This window comes from Capra hircus, chromosome 11 (genome assembly GCF_001704415.2).
Source record: "Capra hircus breed San Clemente chromosome 11, ASM170441v1, whole genome shotgun sequence".
In the NCBI taxonomy this organism is placed as follows: domain Eukaryota; kingdom Metazoa; phylum Chordata; class Mammalia; order Artiodactyla; family Bovidae; genus Capra; species Capra hircus.
Genome location: NC_030818.1, coordinates 97,355,814 through 97,380,367, shown reverse-complemented (window position 1 = coordinate 97,380,367; position 24,554 = coordinate 97,355,814). Strand labels below are relative to the sequence as shown.

The 24,554-nt window shown below is 51.1% G+C and overlaps 2 protein-coding genes and 1 non-coding gene across 14 annotated transcripts in view; 1 reads left to right on the top strand and 2 right to left on the bottom strand.

The window, feature by feature from the left end:
* Positions 1 to 3,591, top strand: part of ANGPTL2 (angiopoietin like 2) — a 35,938-nt gene extending 32,347 nt beyond the window's left edge. Inside the window, exon 5 of the mRNA XM_018055801.1 lies at positions 1,889 to 3,591. Within this exon, the coding sequence (XP_017911290.1) occupies positions 1,889 to 2,088 (200 nt within the window). The 3' untranslated portion in view covers positions 2,089 to 3,591. The remainder of the gene's footprint in view (positions 1 to 1,888) is intronic.
* Positions 1 to 24,554, bottom strand: part of RALGPS1 (Ral GEF with PH domain and SH3 binding motif 1) — a 300,991-nt gene that overhangs the window by 141,690 nt on the left and 134,747 nt on the right. For all 12 annotated transcript variants that reach the window (XM_018055789.1, XM_018055792.1, XM_018055795.1 and 9 more), the window contains one exon: positions 22,820 to 22,946. In XM_018055789.1, the coding sequence (XP_017911278.1) occupies positions 22,820 to 22,946 (127 nt within the window). The remainder of the gene's footprint in view (positions 1 to 22,819; positions 22,947 to 24,554) is intronic.
* On the bottom strand, positions 23,520 to 23,591 carry TRNAS-GGA. The gene has a single exon. It is a non-coding gene; the product is annotated as a tRNA-Ser (tRNA).

Sequence of the window (24,554 nt, the reverse complement as noted above, 5' to 3'; positions counted from 1 at the left end):
TACTCCTCCGCCCTCTGCCCACAGATCCCCTTTGCGAGGCTGGGTCAGTGTGGCATTTACGGAAAGGGGAAGGTACAGAGGTCCCCGAATGACACACTGGAGGGCCACTCTGGGCCAAGCTGGACATTGTGCTGGGCTGTGCACAGCGTCACTCCCTGCCTGAGCACCGGAGTTGGGGCCACACAGCCTTCGGAGCAAGGCTGCCCTGCCTCCACGCCCCAGTGCCTCCCAGTTCCTCTGGGCCTGTTTCCACATCTGGGAATGAGGACACGCCTAGCGGGCGGGGGGTGAGAAGCGGGTGAGAAGGTGAGAGTGCGCCTGCAGTGCTCAGCCTGGGACTCGGGAGACTTGGGCTCTGGGCGGGGACAGGCTCTCAGGTGATGTGTTCGTGCAGCGCTGTGGGGAGCTACTGAGAGGAAACCGGGCAGGAGGGACGAGTCCACCTGCCCAAGACTGCAGGCCTCAGGGCCGGATCTTTAGTAAATAAAAAGCTAGAGAGAACACAGAAACCCCTGAGGAGCACGCACAGCCCGGCCCCGGGGCTAGACATCAAATCCCCCGCATGCATCTCAAGGCTCCACCTCAGCTCCTGGGGACGAGGGGCCCTGCGCCCTTGTCAGGTGGCAGAATTCATGGCTCTTCTGCAAGGGGCTGAGCCCCACTTCAGGCCGAGGCTATCTATTCTCGCAGGCGAACCTGGCCCCCTAGTCCCAGGCTACAGGCTATCCCCCACTTTGATGATGCTAGTGGTAAAGAATCTGCCTGCCAATGCAGGAGACTCAAGAGATGCGGGTTTGACCCCTGGGTCGGGAAGATCCCCTGGAGGAGGAAATGGCAACCCACTCCAGTTTTCTTGCCTGGGAAAATCCCACGGACAGAGGATCCTGGTGGGCTACAATCCAGGGGTTTGCAAAGAGTCAGACACGACTGAGCGACTGAGCCCCAGGAACTCCCTGCTCTTCAGAAAAGCCCAGCTGCCTCCCCACCTCCCAGAGGGGTCCCTACCCCAGGTCCCCAGGCGGCAGACGGGGACATGCCCACACCTCCACCTACTCCCTGGCACAGAGCTGACCCTGCCGCAGGGGCCCCCAGGAGGCGGCGTGTCTGCTGAGACCGGGGCCCCGCTGGGTCGCCAAACCCACAGATCTGATAAGGCAGCCCGTCCACTGAGTGGGTGCCCCCCTGGGCCTGACAGTGTCTTCCCCACTCCTGGGAAGGGCGATGCCCCTGCATGCCCGCTTGTGCCTTGCCCACACTTTTACTGGTGTTCCGAACTGCTTGTCCTTGGCAGCACAATCGAGCATGATATGAGGGTGCCAGAAACTTTATGAAAATATCTTGCTTTCGTGAAAAAAAAAAAAAAAAAAAAAAAGCCTGGATGACAGGCTAGGGGGGAATAAAGGAACATTTCATCCTAAACACTTCCTTTGTCACTCTCGGAAGACTCTTGATCTAATAGTTTCAACGAAAAAGAAATTCCTAAGAAAAAACCTTTGGCTCTCAACCCGCCCACCTCGGGTCATTTCCGTTTTCTGCACAAACCCGGGGTGTGGAGCCCTCCCCGGTGCTTGCTCCGCAGCTAGCCCTGGGCTAGTACTCAGCCTCCTTCAGCTCCCAGGTGGGTCCTACCTACTTTGTGCGGGGGCATCGCTTCATCCTTGTTTTACAAGGAGTGTTCAGGGGCTCACCAAGGTTAGGTTGCTCGCCCAAGATCACAGAGCCCCAGTCGGAGGGAAGGTCTGAGCAGGTCTGAGGCCCCATGCCCTCTCTGGCATCTTTGTTCCAAATGCCCCCCACTGGGCGGGGGTCCCTCTGAAGCCCCTCGAGAGCAAACAGCGGACACAGGTCAAACCTCCTCCCTGAACTTCTTACTCTTTCTCTCCTGCAGGCAACTGTGCCCACTACCAGAAGGGGGGCTGGTGGTATAACGCCTGCGCCCACTCCAACCTCAATGGGGTCTGGTACCGTGGGGGCCACTACCGGAGCCGCTACCAAGACGGGGTCTACTGGGCTGAGTTCCGTGGAGGTTCCTACTCGCTCAAGAAGGTGGTGATGATGATCCGGCCCAACCCCAACACCTTCCACTAGGCTGGCCCCCCTCAGGGCCGCAAGGACCGGGACGCTGGACTCTGATTCCCCAAGTCACCGCAGCAGATAAATGCGACCGATCTCTGTCCCTAATACTCCTCTGCACCTCGGACAGCCCTTCGTGTTTCCAGACAGGACAGGACTGCACACAAGTCTTTCTTTAAGTAAATTAAGTCCCTACAATAAAACACACCTGCAAAGTACCTTCGTAATATACACGTGTGTGAGCTGACCTCGTGCACCTGTATGTATGCCGCATATATATGCGTTTAGATATATACCCGTGCCATATATCTAGATACATATATATAGGTTTGCCGTATATACTGAAACACGCGTATATCCAACTCTCAGACGTTGAGGGCTGCTCACGACAGCTCTGCTCTTAGGAGAAGAGCACTTCATTCGTGTTGTGTTACTTGAGTCTGAGGGCGCATTGCAGACCGCGTCGCTCCAGTTCCGACAGCAGTGCTTGGTGTTCCCCGAGCCTGGCTGCTCCTAGGGCCGGCCACAGTGCTGCCCTCTCACACCGGGCTTCCCAACCTCCTTGCTCAAGATCCTCTTTGGCACCTAACCCAATTTCAGAATACCCTCGCCTCTCTATTTCTAGCCTTCTCCTTGTTCTCAGGACAGTTCACCACCTCCCCAGCCAGCCAGCCGCCCACCCGCCTGCACATTTACTCCGCCCCATTCACTAAGTCCCTTCTGCGCTCCAGTCCCAGGCACTCGAGTTCCAGGCACCTTTCCTGTTCTCCTCTCCTGGCCGACTTACTCCTCACCCTTTCTGTCCCCCTGTGCTTTCTTCCCGGGCAAGATTCCCTAGCTTCTTAGTAGGAAACAGTCTGGACTCCACGTGGTCAGGAAAGGGAAAGTCAGGCCCCAAAGCTCGCTCTCGGCCGCGCGGACAATGGTTTTTCAGTCTCGTACTTTCCAGCCACACGCTAGCCTACCTGCCATTTTAACCTCCACAGAAATAATAGCCTACCTTGCCAGAAGATATTCAACTGAAGAGAAACCACCATCCAATTGTTGGGGGCCCCAAACGGCTACAGACCAAAGGTGCCATGCTCTCAGGCTGACTGGCGTCCACATCTCGTCTCCAGACTACACTTCCCCAGAGACCAGGTGCCTCAAAAACGAGAACTGGCCACTTGCTGTGAGTTAATGAATAACCAGGGGCCACGGAGCCCTCGGTCAGCACATTGCTGGCCCTGAAGCATCAGGCTTGGTACTGCTGGGACTCTTGCCAAGCAGGGAGTAAGGGACCAACAAGAAGGTGAGACCCTCCTGGAGGGCGCATGGGTCAGGGCGGGCGGGTGAGACGGTGGAACGTTTGGTACTGTTTGCGTCCGGCTATGTGCCTATTACCTCAGCAGTCTCACAAGTGTACCATGTAGCACGTTTTGTGTATATAAAAGGGAGGGTTTTTTTTTTTAATATATTCTCAGATTATCCTTGTAATAACACATCTGCAATAAAAGCCGTCTGCGCTATTTGGATGTATCTACACCGTGTGTTATTGTTTTAGAAAGCCTTCCTGGGGCCTCTGACACCACAGCCTCTTTGAGTAACACCAGGAAGAGATTCGTCCACCAAAATCTATTAAATGACACTCCACTCTACGTATCCCTGGTTGCCACCCGCGTCCTCAGGAGTCCCATGACAGAACCTCAGGCCACGAAGGCCCTCTGGAGTCCCACCTCCTTAAGTCCAGTTGTATTCTGGATGTCTCTGCTGGATATAGGCAGTGCAGTCAACCCCTAGAACACCCTTCCCCAGGTCTGGTCCCATTTCATCAAATGGCACCATCTACTCAACTGCTCTGGGCTTCTGTAGTGGCTCAGATGGTAAAGAATGTGCCTGCAAGGTGGGAGACCCAGGTTCGATCCCTGGGTCGGGAAGATCCCCTGGAGAAGGGAATGGCTACCCACTCCAGTATTCTTGTCTGGAGAATTCCATGGATGGAGGGGCCTGGGGGGCTACAGTCCATGGGATTGCAAAGAGTCAGACACAACTGAGCAGGCACGCCTACTCAACTGCTCGGGCCAGAAGCAAGGACTCCTCCCTCTCCCTGGCCATGGTCCTCCACCCCTCTGTGCAGGGCCTCTTCTCCGCCTTGGTATAGGCCTTCCTCCTCGCTCCCCTTGACTGAGGCTCCCCACCAGACCAGGAGCCCTGTGCCTTCGCCTTCCTCGTTGCAATATGACTTCCACACAAGCTGCTAGAACCACCTTCAGTGGACAGGGAAGGCGTTTCTGGGCGTGACGGGAAACCCCAAAACCGTAAACGGAAAGACAAGGAATAGGACTAAAGAAAATACCACGTTTTTTGCCCTCTGACAAACAAAGCAAAATGAAACACGGCCAAGACTGAAAAGCAAATACTAAATGAGAGAGAAATTTAGGATTGACATTCATGCTGTGCCAGGAACTCTTTCGAATTATGAAGAAAGATATAAACACTGTTCTGGAAAACTTGGTGAAGCACGCACGGGGGAAGACTCACAAAGGGCCAGCAGACGAGCAAAGAGGCAGCAGAGAGGCACATTAAATCAAGCACCGCCCATCACACGGTGCCTGGCAGACTGGCAAAGACGAGAAAAGGTCAGTCTCCATGCTGACAAGGGAATAGAGAAGAAACACGTCCTCCGTGTACTCTGGATGGAAGTATAAACTGATTCAGTACTTCTGAAGAGCAGCCTGGCAATGCATATATCAAAATTTGAAATGCACTTAAACCTTTGGACTCACCCATCTCTCTTCGTGATAACCAAGCAATGGTGCCATACGAGAGTCTTTTCTGGCAGAGCTGTCGTGTGGAGAGACTGATGCTTACTGAAGCTTACTAAGTGTTGGGAACTGGACTTGTGTCCACGTATGTGACCTCACAGCAGCCTGTGAAGGAGGGACTATTGTTCTCACTCCACAGTAGGGGAGAAAGTGGGGCTTGCAGCCAAAGTGCTGGTAAAAATGTGCCTGCAGGATTATTCCAGAAGGTTCGGGGTGTCAGGCTCTAAGGAAAGAGTTCTCAACTCCCTTCTCCCAAACCCCCAGTCAGTGGTGGGGGTCACAGTGGAATCTGGACACTACCAAGGGTCCTCAACTTTGGCCCAGACCATGCCCACCCCACCCGTGGATACCTGGAGTGGAGTGCGTGGCATGCAAGGATAGAAGGCAGAGGAAGACAGAGCCTAACCTAACCTGTCATTGGTCATCTGTACAAACCCCAGAGCTGCGAGCTCGGGAGAGGGGGATGAGGGACAGCAACATTTTTTCTCAACTGGTTGGGAATCCAACAAAAGCAGGGCATGACACCACCGTTCTCCAAGCCCCACTCACCCCGATACCCAAAACTGTTGTTGTTGTCGTTCAGTCGCTGTCATGTCCGACTCTCTGCAACGCCATGGACTGCAGCACGCCGGGCCTCCATGACCCTCACCATCTCTCAGAATTCACCCAAGTTCCTGTCCATTGAGTCCACGATGCCATCCGACCATCTCACCAAGCCCCACCCACCCTGATACCTAAAACTGGGTCTTGGTCAAATCATACCCCAGCTATGTGGAAGGAGAGGAAGGAATAAGCGCATCAGAGACTAGGAAATCCACTCTCCCTGGGGTAAAACGGCAGGAGGGGAGCAGTTCACCAAACCAACAGCATCGAAGAGGAGACCAGGGAGAGGAAAGGGTGGTGCTCAGAGCAGAGCTCCTGGTGCCCCGGGAGTCGCTCCCGGCCAGCTTGCAGCCCATCAGCACTCAGCCCGACCAAACCCACATCCACACCCCTCCTACTCCCCTATCCCACCCAGGGACTTCTAAGGGGACAGTCACTGGGCTCCTCCTGCTACTAAGGTCTTCATGGTGAGCGCATCCACAGACAAACCCCGGAGGAAGTCAGTGAAACCCTGGTGGATAGAGGGCACCCACCTGCTGGACTCCTGCGGGGAACGTGGCGGGAAGACAGAGAGTGACGCTGAATGGCACCCCTCCCCCGAACCAAGCGGATCTGAGCCAAGACTGAAAACAGAAACCTTTGAACTACTGCAAACATGGGGCGGGAATCCACGACGCTCATAATCCACAGGTGCTTTGTGGGAACTCAAGGGTCCCCTGATCTCCCAGGAGCACCTCATCCATTGTATCGGTCCAGGAAAGACTCTCAGTTGCAGTAAGGGAAAGCTAGAGAGCTGGATTAAACAGAAAAGGGGACATTTTTTAAGTGTAACAAAATGTTAAACAGCCACTCTTTCTGCCTGTTTTACCTGAGGCTCCAAAGGCTAAGGACAAAATAATAGCTGCCAAAGGTTCCCACATTCTGGAGCAAGGTGCAGGACCATCCCTGTGAGGGGGTGGCTCCACAATGGTTCTGCAGCATCAGCTGACTGCCCACCTGGGGCCTGTGTAGGAGGCTCAGAAAGTGCATCCCAAGGAGTGGGAGTGAGCGAGGGGGAGAGGATGAGTTGTCCCCATGCTATGCTCCCCACCACCACAGGGAGGGTAGGTGCTCCCCACCCGCCCTACTCAAGTCTGGCGAGAAGAGCTTCCAGGGACCGTTCCAGGAGCCTGGCATGGGTGAGTGTCAGCACTGCCATCTGACTCTTGCCTCAAGTCTGCAGGCTGGGGCGGGAAGCAGTGAGGAGCGGTACTGCACTGCGAGCCAAGGGCAAGACCACAGTGGGGGCAGGGAGGCCCGGACATGGGTCCTAGGAACCAGGGGGCTGCCTGCATGGAGGGGAGGGGGCAGCGCTGGAGGCCCAGGGGCCAAGGAAGGGCACTGCTCCTACGAAGGGAGCTGAGTCAGAGGTGCCCAGGATGGAAATTCTGAAGCAGCAGCAGAAGGAGAAAGGAGAGCAAAGCGAGGAAAAGACAGAGCGTGTGTGCTGGCAATGGGCACACGCGCAGGGTGCCAGCTCTGGCTCCAACCTCAGGGGCCACATCAGACGGACCTGTCACGTCTGTCCCCACCCCGAGGGCCCCAAAGCTTGTGGCCCAGCGGGGAGGTGGGCTCTGGTGGACTGAGCGTGTGCCTCCCCCACCCCAGGCCTCCTGCCCAGCCAGGCTGTGGGAGCCCAGGCTTCTGAGCCCTCCCCTGGACGGTCTGCAGGGACATGACTGTTAACAGCAGAGAGACTTTGGGGCCTGCTGAGTTCCCTGGGTTGACTGAGAAAAGAGCTAATCCACAGAGCAGGCTGGAAAGGACACTGGGGAAAAATAAAGTCGGTTTCTTCTTACACCTGATTGAGTCCAGCTCCTTTAATAAGCTGGTTACATAAGGACACGAGGTATCTCCCGGAGTCCATGAGCAGGGACGCAGCTGGGCCTCACGAGGGCCAGGAACCAGAAACTGCCTGGAAGTCCTTCTAAGAGGTCAGGCGGCTGCCTCTCGGCCTCTCTCCCTTCACTTCCCCTTCCCCTTGCCTGCAGGGTCTCTGTTTCTCATTGAGAGGATCTGCTTTTCCCAGCACGGAATTTCTGAGCTCACGTGTCTTCCCCGACTGAGTGCCAGCAAAGACCTGAAGGCTCTCTCCTCCCCGGCTAGCTCCCAGCCAGGGGACCCAACTGGCCTGTTCCAGCTGGTCGTCCACCTCACTTCTATGGACTGGGCTCCAAGCAGAGCTGTGCGAAAGGCACGCGGCTGCTGGTGCTCAAAGCAGTGGAAGGAGTAGGGGAAGTTCCCAGGGTCCCACGGGAGGAGAGGTCAGAGCTGGCGCTGTTCCCGAGAGGGTGTCTAGGCGATACTCCAGCTGTGGTTGGAGACCGCACTTCGCCAGCTAGATGGATTCTGTCCATTACTCGTTACATCGTGTCCCGTTCCCAGCTCCTCCCCTGCGGACGCTTGCCCTCCCAGGCTCAGCTGTGTCACTAAACATGACACACAGCTGTGCCCAGATGGGGCTCTTCCTGCCCTTCCTGGATACGCGGAGTTTCTCAACAGCCTCCATGGAGACAGGAGGCCACGAGTCCCCTGCTGCTGGGCTCTTCCAGGCAGTATTTCCTCTAGATAACACTCATGCCACCCACTACCTGTGGGCGGGTGCTTTCCATGCACCAGGCACCATGTGTGTCTCTCTAAACCTTCACAACCACCCTGTGAGGTGGGTTCTACAATTAGCCTCTCTTTGACATAATAGAACTGGAGGCTCATGCGCCCCAGGTGACTGGCCTGAGAACATGTAGCCTGGGACACTCAGGGTTTGAGCTTGAGCTTGTCTGACTCTTGAGCTCCTGCTTCTGGGAGGGTTAGATCTCAGTCCCCAGAGATGAAATGAAACCACTAAGGCTCCTCCCTCACTCCATCATCGCATCCCTGTATGTCTGAGGATCACGAGGCATGGAGTCCGCTGCCCACAGAAGCAGATGTGTGAGGTGGCCGGCCAGCCTGCCTGTGCAGAAGCAGCCGGATGGATGGTAGGGCCCCAGACGTCAGGAAGTCAGGCCAGGGCTGTTTGCCCAATTTAGCCCCATGCTGACGGCAGAGAAGAGTAAGGGCAGTGATGGAGGACCTTGCTCAGCTTCCTGGGGCTTCCAGTCCTTTGCCAGGACTCACGGGGCTGGCCCTGCCTTTCTCCTTTTCTCTTGTCAGACAATCTATGGACTAAGCCTCGCCCTTTGGCATGGGGAGTGTCCTGCTTGTAGCTGGTCTGGCCATCACCTCGTGCACCAATTCCATGCCATCCAAGCCTTGGTCTGCATCCTCTGGAACTGGGTCCCCGCTGTGCCGGCTTGCCTCCCATCTCCACAGCTTCAGGACCTGGGCTTGCTTGGCTAGTCTCTCTCAGATCTCACAGTGAGGCCAGAACCAGCCCCAGTCTGGGACTCTGCCACTTGTGGACACATGTCTTGGTATCTGCTGTCCCTGGCGCACTCTGCTGCTCCCGTCTCTCCTGACCTGGGGCATCCCAGAACAGCTCACCCACACATGGGGGCCCAGACACAGATAATCCCTCCCATCTGTGCAGCCTTCCCCCAGCACTTCCACATGCGGCACCTCCCCCGCTGGTGCCAATGGTCACGATACATCTGTCTCCACGCGCTGGTCAGGGGTGACCCCTTCCCCCTGAGGCGGTACGTGTGCCCTCCTGGAGCTGAGGGACGTCTCACGTGAGGAAGACGGCTCCCTGGGCAAGGGTGGACCGGCCACACTGGCCCTGACCTGCAGCAGAGCCCCTCCCGAGTGGCTAAGGAGTCCAGAGGGAGTAACTAAGAGGGAATGGAATTAGAATTGCCTCTGGAGGCGTGTTTAGACACAGGCCCACACCCCAATCACCTCAGAGAGCGGGCGAATTAGAAAAAGCACGCAGCTTCCTTGGAGCTGGGGAAGCCGACCCAGCCCGAGGCGAGTGTGCTGGGCGTGGACTTCTTTCAGCGCCTCTCCACAGGGCAGCGCAGAGCTGTGCTAGGGACGCGGGGAGGGGGACTGAGGATGGACATTCAGGGCGAGAGGCAGGAAGCAGGGACAGCTGGGTGGGAGGCCGCACGGCCTAGCTGCCTAGCCCAGGCCCAGGGAGCACAGCCTTGAGGCAGGAAGCAGAGCTTATCTGCTCAAAGAACTCGTGGGTGGAGAAACGTGTATGAAAACTACAGGCCCTCCTTCCCCCGTCATTGCAGCGTAAGCCACTGGTAGGCAAAGGCCAGCGCTGCTGGGAGTGGGGGAGGCGGGCAGGCAGGCACAGCTGGCGGGAGCGCAGCGCAGCCCGGAAAGGCCAGCGCTGCTGGGAGTGGAGGAGGCGGGTGGGCAGGCACAGCTGGCGGGAGCGCAGCGCAGCCCGGAAAGGCCAGCGCTGCTGGGAGTGGAGGAGGCGGGTGGGCAGGCACAGCTGGTGGGAGCGCAGTGCAGCCCGGAGTGGTCCTCACTAGCACCACTGGTCGTCTTTACCCAGCAATTCCACCTCCGGCTCACAGTGTTTCAGAAATACCCTGGCAGGTGAGCAAAGACACACGCACAAAGGCGTTCTCCACCGCAGCATCCGTCAAAGGGGAAAAGTACAAATGACGTAAGTGCTTATCAATTGGGGCCAAACAAATCGACTCGTGTCCAGGCCGCAGTCTGACAGACCACCACGTGGCCATAGGCACCACAGAGCCACAGGGAAGAATGAGGAGTCGGGCACTTGGTGCCACTGAACAATACCCACCGCACTGCAAGGGGGGCAAAAAGTAAGGTGCAGAACGGACTGCTCACCCCAATGTTCCCAGTTTGGTTAAAAAGGGCAAGACTCTTTGCACGTGCCCACGTGCCCAGATACTTGTATGTGTGGATTCAAGCGCCTGGGAGGACACACCCACCTGTCAGCACTGGCCACCTCTGCAAAGCAGAGACTTTCTAAGGTAAATAAGCTTTACAACAAACAATGTGTCACTTCTGTCATTTTAAGAGTTTGTAAAAGGATCACTGGGCTTCCCAGGTGGCTCAGTGGTAAAGAATCTACCTGCCAATGCAGGAGACGCAAGAGACGAGAGTTCGATCCCTGGGTCAGGAAGATCCCCTGGAGAAAGAAATGGCAACCTACTCCAGTATTCTTGACTGGGAAATCCCATGGACAGAGGAGCCTGGTGGGCTACAGTCCAGGGGGTTCTCAGAAGTGTCAGACACGACCTAGCGACTGAACAAACAGCAGCAAATGGACACGATCAGTGTGAGCAGAATGGCACCACTGGGCACAGCCTTCCTGGCCCCACGACAGGCAGCTCTCGCCCCACTGCCCCCCAGCACCCCAGCCCTGAGCAGGCACTCGCGGACGCTGAAGACCTGGATGATTTCTGAGGATAACTTCCTGGGACCTTTCAGCCTCGTCAGCTTTGTCCTCAGGCACCCTTCTTGCTCACAGAGCAGCTGGAATTCACCACCTCTGCCCTAGAGGATTTCCTCCTCTCAAAAATAGCTTCTAAGAGGGACCCAGAACTTCCTGCTTGTCCCAGAGAGCCATCTGACAGTCTTTTTTCTTATCGAGTTTTTTTTTAAATGATAAATATTTTATAGCAAACAATTATTGTTTACTCCATGTAGAAGATTATCTGGGGTTCACGGCATGCAACAATTTTCTCTTTCCAACAACCCCATGAGGTAAATCCTGTGATTATTCACATTTTAAAGACCATGGAGGGAGGCAGAGGGGAAGCAAGTAACATTTCCAAGATTACTCAGCTAATTAGTGGTGGAGTCAGGACCTAAAAGAAAGCGGCTGGCCAGCAGGCCCCTGGCTCTTAACTACTCCGATATACTGTCTCCAAAAAGTAAACAGAAAATAGCATACGTCCGTCTAGTCAAGGCTATGGTTTTTCCTGTGGTCATGTATGGATGTGACAGTTGGATTGTGAAGAAGGCTGAGCGCCGAAGAATTGATGCTTTTGAACTGTGGTGTTGGAGAAGACTCTTGAGAGTCCCTTGGACTGCAAGGAGATCCAACCAGTCCATTCTGAAGGAGATCAGCCCTGGGATTTCTTTGGAAGGAATGATGCTAAAGCTGAAACTCCAGTACTTTGGCCACCTCATGCGAAGAGTTGATTTATCGGAAAAGACTCTGATGCTGGGAGGGATTGGGGGCAGGAGGAGAAGGGGACGACAGAGGATAAGATGGCTGGATGGCATCACTGACTATCGATGGACGTGAGTCTGAGTGAACTCCGGGAGTTGGTGATGGACAGGGAGGCCTGGCGTGCTGCGATTCATGGGGTCGCAAAGAGTCAGACACGACTGAGTGACTGAACTGAACTGAAGGAATCTGAGGATCAATGGCTTGTCCTGAATTTATGGGTTCACAGAGTCCTCTACATAAACAGTCAAGAGCAGATAGGAAGTAACTCCTTCCTCTTTGCCCCTGCACTGGTCCCTCATTGCAGACGTCAGCTCAGCACCCACAGCCCAAGGGTACACACCTCCATCTTCACCACTAGAAGCCCAGACTCCAGAGACTAAAGACCAGAGGGGGAGAAAAGGAGTCTTTCCCTCCCTAAAGCCTGCTTTCCATAGTCTGGAGTTCAGCCTGAGGCATCTGCTCTGTTTGGGAGATGTCAATAGCAATCACATCCTTCTGGGTCGGCCCTACCTCCACAAGGGAGCAGGTCTCAGCTCTGGACTTCCACTGATACAGCAGACCCAAAATACACACAGGAATTGCTGGCTTGTTCCACCACTGTGTAGGCCGCCTTGTGGGGGTAGCTCAGCATTTCCTGATTCCTACAATTAGAACTTGCCTCTCTGTCTCTCTCTGGCCTTGACTGTAACCTGCTCCTAATGCAGTCCCGGGGCCTGCTGTGTCTCCTGCAGCAAGTCCGTGGGCACCTTGAGGACACTGTTTTGCCCTCTGTTTCTGCAGCGTCTCTTGAATTCCCATGGCGGGTCCATACAAAATATGTGTGCAATGGATGAATGAGTACACTTCAGGCAGTTCAAGTCTTTTTCTTTTTTTTAAAACACTGAGACCCTGAGAGGCGTTTATGTGTTGAGTTTTACAGCTGGTTTTGGTCCAGCACAGATGAGGAAACAACAAAATAACACACGGGAGGCAGTGACACATGGTGCCGGGCACTGGTTATCCATCGCTGTGCAACAAATCACCACCCCCTCCAGTTAGCAGCTACAATAATGAACATTTGCCATCTTGCAGTTCTGTGGGTCAGGTGTTTGGGTGTTTCGGGCTCATGTGTCCCGTGGGACTGCAGTAAAGCTGTCGGCCGGGGCTGCAGTGTCCACTTGGGCGGGATCTCCGCTTGGGCGTCATCTGCTTCTGAACTCACTTATGTGCCTCCTGGCAGGCCTCAAACCCTCGCCACCGGCCTCTCCACAGGACTGCCAAATACTCAGCAGCTAGATTCCCCATGGATGTGTGCGCCAAGAGCGAGGAAGAAGACAGCAACACCCCCCCAGGGAAATAGTCCTTTAATAACCGAAGCCCGGAGAGATGTCCCATTACTTCCATCACACTGAACTTCCTGGTAGCAAGTCAGTGTGTCCCGCCACGCTCCAGGGGAGGGGCTACAGAAGGAATCACTGGGGGCCGTCTTAGAAGCTGTGCACCACGTGAAATCTCTCAGATTCTCAGGGCTACCTTCTCTCCAAAAGAGACATCCCAACGGCCCCAGGTGAGTCCTGAGGCTGGAGAAACTCTAGCCTTTCCTGCATCCCTAACCCTTCACTTCTTCAGGGCTGGCTGACCCTGGCAGGGCCCTCCATCTCCCATCTAAAGCCCCCGTACCACACAGGAGGGTCCTGGTGACATTCCTCTTTTCCACCCACTCTTTGGTTTCCCCAGAGGGTAAAGAGCTGTTAGCAGGAACATCTGGCGTCTTCTGAGGTTAGCAGGCACTGGGGTCAGACCGGGGTTTGAGCAGTGGTCTCACGATTAGAAAGTGGCACTAGTAAGTAGAGAAACTTTTAGTGAGTTTTTCTCAGCTTTTGCAGCTGTAAAATGAGTTAAAAACACACACACAAACAAAAATGCCTCCCCGAAAGGCTAGTTGGGAGGATTAAATGAAGCAATGTGTGTGAAATGTTTGGTGCACACGTGTGCTCTAATAGTCATTATTATTACTGTTGGCTTCTAATTAGAAACTCAAAGACTAAAGGTCAAAGACGACCAGTCATCCTGATGACTCTAACCGATTCCTGCTGGGAAAACACACCTTCGCTGGCACAAAAATGGCCTCATGCTCTCAGGTCCTCCTGGGGATCACACAAGACTGCTTGACCCAGAGAAAACCTGACTGCAAGCCCTTCCTGTGCCCCAGGAGGGACCAGTGTGACAAGGTGCGCAGCTCTGGGCCACAGAGCACGGAAGAAACAAACCTCCCCTCCAGCGTGTTTTCCTCCCACACTGTTTCTCTCCATGGAGACAGAGATGATAAACAGAGGATGCATAAGTTAAGGTGGGTGGAACTCCAGCCGTGAACAAGTAGTCTTGAGTTAAACTTGGTATCCAGCTGGCATACGACTTTGGTAGGTCATAAGTGAAATTGTAGGGATTCCTTCATTTGCAAAATGGGGGTTTTAACAACATCCACTGGCTTTTTAAAAAGTTTTCATTAATTTCTTTATTTTTGGCTGCACTGGGTCTTCGTTGCTGAGCTCAGGCTTTTCTCTAGCTGTGGCGAGCGGGGGGCTACTCTCTAGTTGCTGTGCATGGACTTTTCATTGAGGTGGCTTCTCGTTGTTGGGCACAGGCTCTAGGTGCGCGGGCTTTAGTCATCGTGGTACGTGGGCTAAGTTGCCCCTCCGCATGTGGGATTTTCCTGGATCAGGGACTGAACCCGTGTCTCCTGCATCGGCAGGTGGATTTTTTTTTTTTTTTTTTTTATCACTGAGCCACCAAGGAAGCTGCATCCACTAGCTTTTTGTAAAAACTGAGCAGGACTCTGAAGTCCCAGAAAAATAGTGGATTTTCAGGTAACAAATCCTGAGATTGCAAAAGTAAAAGGCAAAATCCTCTCTGGAAGGGAGAGGTCTGAGATCATATGCAGCTGAAAACTAGACAAAATAATGGGAAAGGATTCCTTCTGTGCAGATGCGTTGTGTCGTTGTGTTACTCCGCTGACTGAGAAGCACACAGCTTACCCCTGCCTGCTGGGCCACTGTGGGGGTGGATGCCTTGATATGGGGGAAGGAGAGGCCTGATCTAAGGCTCTCCGGGCTCAGGAGGAGGGAGGGCGGCAGGTCAGGGCCTACAGCTTGCGGCTCTGGGGTAGAGAAGGCAAGGAGCATGGCCCTGGGCTCCAGGGACAGGCATTCTGGAACACAGGCTTTTCTCTGTTGCCTCGACATCCCTTAGCCAGCCCCAAGCTGTGCTTCCCCGGCTAAGGAAGGAGGAGCCTGGCTCCACACGGGTCCAGCTGGAGAGACAGGGTAGGAAAGCAGGAGATGACTGGAGGGAGGGATCAGAGGTGTGCGGCCAGGCAGCAGGCTGAGGCTCCAGGAACGACCAGGATGGATCTGTGGAACAAATGAGTATTCCTTGGGGATTCTTGCAAACACGTGGGGTGGGGAAACTGAAGGGAAAAAAGACTGGATTTCCTGCATGTAGAATGGAATTTTTTCAATTGGGCGTTAAAGGAAAGGATTGCCCTTAATGCGGACAAGCCTGGGGACAGTTGGATAACACTGTGGTCACCCTGACTTGGGAACCACCCAACTTTGGTCCTGGGGTGGCAGAGGCCCCCACCAAGGGGGAAGCAGAAGCTCTGCCGGCATCCTTCAGCTCAAGCCCTCCTGCCTTGTGGAGGACCATCAAGAGAGCGTATGTCCGTGCTCTTTCATCTCTGCTCGAACGCACACACATCTTCATCCCCAAAGCCCAGGTTCAGGGAGATGCCATCTAGCTCGTTCTGATGAGGCATCTCCATGAGGCAGACATGCTCACTGAAGTCTCTTTTAGGTCTTTCCCAGGTTTTGCTCAAAAATGAACTGCTTTCAGAAGGGCTTTCCCTCTCCCACCCCCAACAATTTCTGAAATACAGTGATGTGCCACAGGCTTCTGCATGGCCACCGGCCTGGCCTTCCCCCTTACAACCTGATTTTCTCTAAGCCAGGCATCCGCTATCGGCCAGGAGACCCATGTTCCAGGCAAGCCCAAGCCAGGCTCGCCTGTACTCTTAAACCCTTCTGATCCTCCACTGCTCGTGGGGTTGGACGCTGAGCCTCCCACTCCCAGTGTCTAGGCCCTAAGAGACTTCACCTCCCTCTCACTCCAGCTGCTTCTCACGACCCTCCTGCCGTGCGCCCCCAGCATTCTCTACTCTCCAGCCAGTTTTTCCAACAAACGTCATTTTTCCCCACTTCGGGGCTCTTGCGCAAGCTGCTTTCTTCGTCTGGGACGCTTGCATCCCACCTCCTCACCCAGCTTACTCATCTTTTAGGGCTTCTGGCCCCCAGCTTGGGACGGGCCCCCTTTATTTGCTCCTCTGCCTTTCCCGCCACAGTGCTCAGCTCATTTGGTTTCTAGAGCGCTGCCGGTGACCAGATCTGGGCCGTGAGCCCCACGGGAGCAGAACCGGAGTCCGACACCCATCCTACAAAGGGCCTGGTGCGTGCTGCTCTCAGGCCCAGAGCGGGAGCCCCTCCCTTGCCACCGGTTCTGGGGGTTTGGGGGCATCGGGATTAAACCCTTCTTTTTGGCCGATAACTACTTCTTTTCCAAAGTCCTTTAGATATCCCTCAGTTTAGGTCGGTTAACTTTATACTCTGAATCTGGAAACAACTTGCCTTTATTTTAAACTTCAGAATCTCTGTCTGAAAATAAAGCCTTACTTTTTTTTTTTTTTTTAATGGAAGGGTTTGTTTGTTTGAAGGAACAGCTTAGATTCTAGAAATGTACTTCACACATTAGAAGTCTGGGTAAATTTACTAAGAATCTAAATGTTCTCTTTACTGTTCAGAACTGTCAGGATGCCTACTTTATGTTCCTTGAGAGAGATCACCATTTTCCTTATTGCCTATAGTTACTTTTAGAATCAGGCTCTAACCCTTTTAAAAGCCATTACATTCCTAATTTGATTTAGCTATTTCCTGGAGGGAATTATACGTACTAAAAACCAAACACCCTGTAAGTCAATAAAGCTACTTAGAAACAAATGCTGTAGCTACTCTTCACAGCTCACTGCCTGCTTCTGTTATCATTTTGACCCAAACTGGGTATTTACAAGGAGTTGCTATCAGATAAAATTAAGCTACAAATAACTGACTCGACTATTTCCCACCACTGTTTTTGCACTCTGAAGTAAATGGGAATAAACTTTTTGAGACAAAGAGAGTCTTATTTTTAAAATGCGGTAAATTTTTCCCTCGGTGTTTTTTAAATTATGTTTCACGAGAAACAGTGCACCAAAGTGCAGCCAACTGGCTCTAAAATTTGCATCGAAAGGAGCTGGAACACACACCCACACGGTTAATAACAACTGCTAGCACTGCATGAGGAGGTCTTCACACGGAGTAAGGGACACAGGTGGGAACGGTCGGTCCCAGGAAACCAGGCGGTGTCGAAGCTTCCACAGCGGTTTAAAAGAATCGTTACCAAAAGAAAACCCATACTTGCTATCAGAGGCAAATAACCACTGAAGCAGCGCTCAAGGTCTTAAGCAGGAACTAAAAGAACACAGCAGCTGAAAATAGCACGGACTGACCTCAAGCCCCTCCCAGAGCATAACCCCCTCTCCCCCAGGGAAAGACCTACAGTGAGGATGTTGCCAGGGGAAAAAGAAATGGTTTCAGACATTTTTTCCTATATTGTACTTTCCAGGAATTATGTAACTTTTCCTCTTTTGATAAACAAATCCATCCCTAGGACAAGCTGGGTTTTCAAGAGGAATCTAGTACTAAAACCACAACCTCCATTTGGGCAGGGTCTCTCCACAGCCACAGAGGGCAGGGAGGCCCCAGCTGCCCTCAGGATGGGGTCTTGTTTCATTCCTTGTCATGAAATCGTGCACCCCCACACCCCATCGTAAACCCTCACACAGCATCCTGAGGACAGGAAGCACGGTGGATCCGCCTCCTGTTCTTTCCATCTGACGTGTACGTGTCAGGAGTCGTTCTGGTGCGAGGATGAGAAGTGCAGCCTAGCTGGCTTAAGCGGGGAGGGAGAGCCTCGTGGGGCTGAAAGGGCAGGAGCAGGCCATGGCACGGGGCTCACTCGGGGGCCAGCAGGAGGGTCTTGCGGGAGAACAGAGGCCCGCACGAAACCTCTCAGGGAGGACCTGCCAGGAAGGCAGCTGCAATGAGATGACCAAGGACAAGCAGAGGGCGTCTGTCCAGAAACTCAGCGGCGTTGGACTGGGGCACAGGCTACGTATCTGCTGGAAGAGCGGACCTGTCCTTTGGCCTGACGTGGTCACTCACGAGGGGCATCTGGCCAGTTGTCTGAACGGGACTCATCTGAAGGGGAGGGGTCTGGAAGCATACGCTTAGTCTGATGAGAAGGGACATAGGTTAGCAAGGGGAGACAGTATTGGTCCAGTCTGCCCTTGGCTGAGGCCCAGTGACCGATCCCTCAGAAGCCCAAGACCACACTGCTTTGTGGTCCACGAGCAGTGTCACAGCAAAGTGCCAAGACGATTTATCCTACTTGTATAAAGTGTATTGATCCCACTGTATTATTAATCGCAAGTATATTATTAATCCCACCATACTAGTGCCCGATGGAGACCATCCACAAGTCATCAGTAGCAGAGGACATGCAGGTGACAATTGAAAGGGGGGATAATGACCTGAGGGTGGAGGTGGGGAGTCGGGAGAGGGCAGCGTCAGAGCCGAGGGCTGACAGCCAGGCCATCTGGGCCAAGGCCTGGCTCTGCCGTGCTCCTGTTTTGTGACCCGAGGCAACCTCTCAGCACCTGCTTACTCACTGGGCCATGGTGAGCATTCACTGAGTTGATGCATTAAAGCACCTAGCCAAGTGCCAGGCGCAGAGGGAGCAGAGGATCAACAGCAATTCTAGTGATCATTTTATGAGCGAGAAGAGGTCATCCTTAACCCTGGAGAACCTGCGCTAGTTAAACCAGGGGTTGCCCCACCCTAATGCCACCAACCCATTTTCCGATTCATCAGCCTCAGGCAAGGTGGGAATGGGCTTGGCAGCTAGGCATGCCCAACCATCTACATATCTGAGATGGCAATTCACTGCCATGGTCACCCAGGTGGAAGGACACTAAGTTTACAGCAAGCTATAAGATGAGAACAAGGAAAGGATAAGAAAGTGTAACAGAAAAACAAAAAAAAGATGATGATTCAATAACATTGCTTAAGTCTAAACACACGGGAAAGACTTTTACTCCCCTACTAAAAGGCAAGGTCTCTCATATTGGGCCCAACTAAATATGATTTCTGGAGGAGGGCATGGCAACCCACTCCAGTGTTCTTGCCTGGAGAATCCCACGGACAGAAGAGCCTGGCAGGCCGCAGTCTATGGAGTCGCAAAGAGTCGGACACAACTGAGCGCCTAAGCACACACAAGCACGCACAAATATGATTTCCAAGGGTCACACTTAGGACAAAACAACTTAAAATATCAAAATACAAAATACAGTCAAATATTTATAAAATGAATGCAAAGGAAAAATAAATCAGATTTCACAGAATCAACATTAATGAAATAAAAGCAAATGATAAATGGAATCAAGATCATTTTGTATGGGACCCTTCATAACAAATCTGCAACTGTTAAAAACATCTATTCGGTCATTGATATCCATATGGGATTGGCTCCAGGACCTCTGCAGATACTCAAATCCAGGGATGCTCAAGTCCCTTATGTAAAATGCCAAAGAATTTGCATACAACCTACGCACACCCTCCCCTATACTTTAAATCATCTCTGGGTTACTTATAATACTTAATACGATGTAAATGCTATGCAAATAGTTGCCAGCATATGGCAAATTCAAACTTTGCTTTTTGGAACTTTGTGGATTTCTTTTTTCAAATATTTTCAGCCCAGGGTTGGCTGAATCCATGAATGCAGAACCCAGGGGTATGGAGGGCCAACTGTATATGAAATAATGTAAGGCAGAAACTATTAGAAATGCAAAGTGACTCTAACATATATTTCTGTTCTTGGTCGACCAGGTTGTCACAAATGAAAAATCTGAATGTTATACTGTAATTATAAGAGTAACTTGTGAGATTACATCTTCTCCAGCACCCATGAAACATTTACACAAATTGATCTTATATTAAACCACAAGATAAATATCAACATTTTTTTAAAAACCTCAAAAGCATATGGGTCATATATCCTAAAACCAACATGGAAAAAATTAGAGAGACGACTGTTCTTAAAAACCAAAGCCATTTATAGCGGTGTTATCCACAGTAACGCAAAAGTGAAACAGCTCATATGTCCCTCGAATGATGAACAGATAAATAAAATGTGGGGGGGCTCCCCTGGTGATTCAGTGGTAAAGATCCACCTGACAATGCAGGAGACACGGGTTCGCTCCCTGGTCCAGGAAGATCCACCTGCTGCAGAGCAACTAAGCGCGTGTGCCACAACTACCGAGCAGGCGCTCCAGGGCCCGTGCTCTGCGACAAGAAGAGCTGCTGCAGCGAGAAGCCCATGCACTGCAACCAGAGAAAAACCCGCGCCTCAATAAAGACCCAGCACAGCCAGAGATAAGATCAATGGATTTTTAGAAGAATAAAATATGGTGCATCCATTCAATGGAATACGATTTGGCAGTAAGAAGGAATGAAACACTGATCACGCTCTAACATGGATGAACCTTGAAAACATAACACTCAGGGAAAGAAGCCAGTCATAAAAGACCACACTGCACAATTCAATTCATATGAAATGTCCCAAATAAGCAAATCTATGAGGCCAGAAGGTACGTTAGCAGTTGTCTAGGGCTGACGGTGACGGGGTGGAAGGGGGGTGGCTAGAGGAAAAGGAGTGACTGCAAACAGGTTCGGGGTTTCTCTCTGGGGTGACAAAGACATTCCAAAATTGAGTTTGCAGATGGTTGCAGAGCTTTGTGAATGTTCTAAAACCACTGGTTGTACACTTTAAATGGGTGATACATGAATTAAAACTCAATAAAGCCATTTGAAAAAAACCAAAAGCAAAACACTCAAGCGCTTGGAAATTTAAAACACCACTACCTTAAATAACGCTTGCATAAAGGAAAAATTGAAACTATAATTATTGAACACTTTTAAGACCATCGTGAGCATACTATACATTTAAACACGTAGGATACAACAAAAGCATCAGTTAGCAGAGGGAAATGTATACCAGTAACTATTTTCCAATGAAAGTAGAAAGAATAATGTATACACAAATAAGCCAATAATTTGTTTACAAGAACAAAACAACTTAAGGAAAGCAGAAGAAATGAATCGTAAGAGACAAAAGAATAAATTCCATATTTCATCAAATTTAGGATGTCATCTATTATAAATTTAGGATGCACCATTATTTTATGTATCATAAGGAACACTGCTGCCAATTAACCAGCGTCACAATGCTTTGTTACCACCAATTGAAAGATGCACCCCAATTTGAGAGGTTAAAAAATGCGGAGAGAAAAGGCACATCCTAGACTGATGGAATATAGATTAGAAAGCAGGAAGACAGTGTGACTGATACACAAATACAGAGTCTAATCCTTAGGAAAGACCAACAGACATACCTCTGGCAAAGCAAATTTAAAAAAAAAAAAAAGAAAGAGAAAATGAAAATGCACACTATTAGGGATGCAAAGCAAATATAAGCCCATATATACAGGAGGTTAAAATGTATAAGCAATTACACAAAACTTTTCAGTCAAAACAAATTAAGTGAGGAAAAACTTTATGCTAATCATTTTGATAACTTGGATCAAATGAAACAATTTTCTACCAAAGTTTAATTTTCCAAATTAGTTTTAAAGGAATTAAAAAACTGAATACACAATGCTCATAGAGAACATTTAAAAGTTGTCAAAAATGTATCTCAAAAAACTTGCACTAGCTTTCTGAAAATATTAGGGGCCATATCCATAAAATCTTAATTTCCCTTGTTCTCAGTATTATTTTATATCATAAAATTAGCATAACTGTGAAAACCAAACTATAAGAAGTATTTTTCACCTGTTAAACTGGCAAAGGAGAAAAAGGAACGATAAAGGAAAAAAAGCACGTGGAAACACAAAGCATCTGTGCACATGGGGAAACCAGGCAATCTCTTTGCCCTCTAATGTGAACATGAATTGCTACGACCTCTATGGAGAACGTTTTGAAAATATATATGAAAAGGCATACAATTTCACATCAAGTTTTGACCCAATCATCACACTTCCAGGAATCTCTTAGAAGGTAATAATCATAATTACACATAGGAAATTTATGCAACAGGGATGGCCACTGCAGAATTTTAATAGCAAAAATGTAGAGACGATTTATGTGTCATTATCAGAGAGCAGATTTCAGTTGGACAAATCCAAGTGGGACTGAGTCACAGTATAGAAATGCAGGTAATAACATTAAATGTTCACAATAGAGTAAACATACAGATTTTATATGCACCCAAACGAATGAAAAGATTTGAAGCAAAATAATGTTTATCTCTGGATAAGATAACAAATGATACTAATCTTCTTATCTTCCTAATTCCTTGCAATAAACACATATTATTTTTGAATCAGTAAAATCAATAATCATTATAACAATTTCATTGAGACAAATCTTACATAATATATTATTAATGCCCAGAGAACCAAAACACAGGGATTTGGGCCTGAGTTCCCCCAGTTCAGTCTTCCCTAGAGGCTCAGAACAGTAAAGAGTCTGCTGACAATGTGGGAGACCCAGGTTCGACCCCTGGGTCAGGAAGATCCCCTGCAAAAGGGAATAGCAATCCACTCCACTATTCTTGCCTGGAAAATCCCATGGATGGAGGAGCCTGGCGGGCCCCCATCCATGGGGTCGCAGAGTCGGACACGACTGAGCAGCTGACACACTCCCCCAGTTCAGAAGGACGCGGATAGACCAGTAAGAGTTTCATGATCCTTCTGAGCTACAGGCTGGCTTGGGATTCACTGGGCATCTGTATCCGCAGCAGAATATCACTTGTTCCAGGGCCCTCATCAGGAAGTCCCCATTCTCAGGGAGTACCAACAGCCTGTTTTAACCTGAAGAGCCAACCAATCCCCTCTTTATCCACGACCCATGCTGCTTCGTGGAACTTTCTCAACTAGAAACTGTAAAAACATCTCATCTGGTGCTGAGTAGGTTTCTTAAAAAAACAATAATCCTATTCAGACTCCTACCTAGATAGGGAATACTGGGAACCATCTTCAGGCTTCGGATATATTCCCGAGTCCGCTTGTAATTATCTTCTTTGGACATCAGGTAGTCCAGTTTCTCAAACGTGGTCTTGTCTTTTCGATTCAAAAGCTGGTGGGAGAAAAAGAGTATGAGAGAGAAGACAAAAAAACTAGAAGAAGCTAAAGAGAAAGGATAGCTGTGAACCAAAACTAAAAGGGAACGTGCTAAATGGTATGTCTGTGGTCTGCAGAATCCTGGGTGCAACTAAGCATTGTGAGAAGCTGTGTCTTGTGGAGATGGAACGTTTCACAGCTCAACTTGGTCATTTTTCATAAAACCTTACACTTAGAAGGAACCCTCCAGCGCTATCAAGTCCATTGTTCTGTCTGACACCAGAATCCCCTGCATAATGACCACCACCGTGGTGCACAGACCCCACAACAATGAGGAGCTCAGAGAGCAAAGCAAATTCCTCAAGGTCACCCAGAGCGATTTCACAGCCCCATTAGGTCTCTCTCCCTGGGTCCACAAATTCTTACTCCTCCTCAACATCTCTGCCATTACTGAGTGAGTGAGTGAAGTCGCTCAGTCGTGTCCGACTCTTTGCGACCCCATGGACTGTAGCCTACCAGGCTCCTCCCTCCATGGGATTCTCCAGGCAAGAGTACTGGAGTGGGTTGCCATTTCCTTCTCCAGGGGATCTTCCCGACCCAGGGATCGAACCTGGGCCTCCAGCATTCCAGGCAGATGCTTTAACCTCTGAGCCACCAGGGAAGCCTTGCCATTACTGAAGGCCCCCCAAAATGTCACCCACTTCGCCTGCCCATTCTGTGCACCTAGCCAGGCCATCTCTCCAATCAGGGCTATCTCCTCCAGATCCCCTGTGGTCCACAGCTGTGTCTTATTTACACTGGCTATGGTGTTTTAGTCAAAATAAGCTAAACCTTTTTTCCACATGCTGTCATCTAAGGGGTGATTTAGTTACGCAACTACAGGATAAGCAGATACCCACAGCCCAGAGATTAGAGAAGTAAGATCTTTTATGACTGAGATCTCTGGTATGTAAAGCTGGTCACCAGAGAAAGGATGGCTCTGTATTCATAAGGAGGCTTTCTGGAAGAAAGGAACAGACACTGAGCCCTGGTTCTCCAGACCTGATGCTGTGGTCACCCTGCAAGTCCTACATCAAGGCCCAGTGCCAGGAAATGGCAATGAGCCTCCTTGAATAAAATGGCTTTGAGGAAAGGAATCTAGGTCGAGAGCAGGCTTGAAAAGAAGATACGGGAAAGGGTCAGTGGAGAGGGTTGGCTCTGGCACAGCACATGGTTGACGTTGGAAACCCCCAAGTTTAGCTTCCAGGGCCAGCGCCTCTGGGATCTGAGATCCATGGCTGAGCCCAGGAGCATAAGTGGAGAGGGACCCTAGGCCAGGAGCATCCTTGGTCAAGTGTGGTTTTGAGACCCCATGGTCTGTGCAAGGACCAGAACCAGCCACCCTGCCACATCCATTAGACTAACGTAGGCCAGTGGCCAACAGCTCCATCACACAGCAGAAAGAAGGAGAGCAGTACTGCCCAGCATCAGGGGAAGCCAGCCTTTCGAACTGAAGCGGCCCTTGGGGTTCCCGGGACCCAGCTCTGCAAATCCCAGGCTGAGGCCATGTCTGGTACGTCGGGGAATTCAGGCTGCCCTGGCTAATTCCTTGATCCTCAGCCTCTGGAGTCACAGAGGATGCAGC